Here is an 889-nt window from a genome sequence, read left to right as displayed (position 1 = left end):
TTCCCAGCAGCTTTCAGCTTGACATTCCCCCAGCCTCAGGTGTACAAGGGCACTCACACCTGCCAGAGCCCTGCTCCCTCTCTGCCTTGCCATGCAGAGGTCTGGCAACTGCTGGGCTGCTGTGGCACATGGCTCTCCTTCCTCTCAGTGCTCGCTCCATGCCTTTTAGGGATATCGGCATGGTGTATCTGGTGATTGGGGCCACCCAGTTGACTCAGCCGGGCCCTGGGGCACAACTGCGCCGTGTTAAGCAGTTGGTGATACACCAGTACTACAATCCTGCTGACTATAGCTATGACATTGCCCTGCTGGAATTGGACCATCCTGTTCAGTGCAACCCCTACATCCAGCTGGCCTGTGTGCCTGATGCCACACTGAGAGTGTCAGAGCTGCAGAACTGCTGGGTTGCTGGCTGGGGTTCCACTGCTCCAAGAGGTGAGTTCCCAAGAGAGACTTCTGGGCTAGCTCAGCACACTGGGGAGAGGGTTTGAGCTTCCCCACAGCAGAGACCAAAGCCAAGCTGCAGTGTGTTCACCTCTGCAGAGATGGGCCTGGTCTACTACCCAAAGGCACGGAGTAGGAACACAGCACCCCAGTGCCTCTGCAGAGGGAAAGCCATGCCCTAAGGAAATGGATCCCCCATATGTCAGCCTTGGGTTGACAACTGGGAAAGAGCTGTGGGGTGTTCATTCTTTTCTCTGCTCACAGCACAGACATCAAGTGATCACCTGCAGGAGGCCACGGTTCAGCTCATCAATCTCAAGATCTGCAACAGCAGCCGCTGGTACGCAGGGAAAATCCATATCCACAACTTGTGTGCTGGTTACCCACAGGGCCTCATCGACACGTGCCAGGTAGGAGCGTGCCACGAGCCACTCAGCCCCCAGCA

The 889-nt window shown here is 56.5% G+C and overlaps 1 protein-coding gene across 1 annotated transcript in view; it reads left to right on the top strand.

The window, feature by feature from the left end:
• Positions 1 to 889, top strand: part of LOC107201238 (acrosin-like) — a 19,915-nt gene that overhangs the window by 15,012 nt on the left and 4,014 nt on the right. Inside the window, exons 2-3 of the mRNA XM_033512554.1 lie at positions 170 to 435; positions 709 to 854. Of these exons, the coding sequence (XP_033368445.1) occupies positions 170 to 435; positions 709 to 854 (412 nt within the window). The remainder of the gene's footprint in view (positions 1 to 169; positions 436 to 708; positions 855 to 889) is intronic.

This window comes from Parus major, chromosome 3, assembly GCF_001522545.3.
Source record: "Parus major isolate Abel chromosome 3, Parus_major1.1, whole genome shotgun sequence".
In the NCBI taxonomy this organism is placed as follows: Eukaryota; Metazoa; Chordata; class Aves; order Passeriformes; family Paridae; genus Parus; species Parus major.
This window is presented reverse-complemented; position numbering and strand designations above follow the sequence as displayed.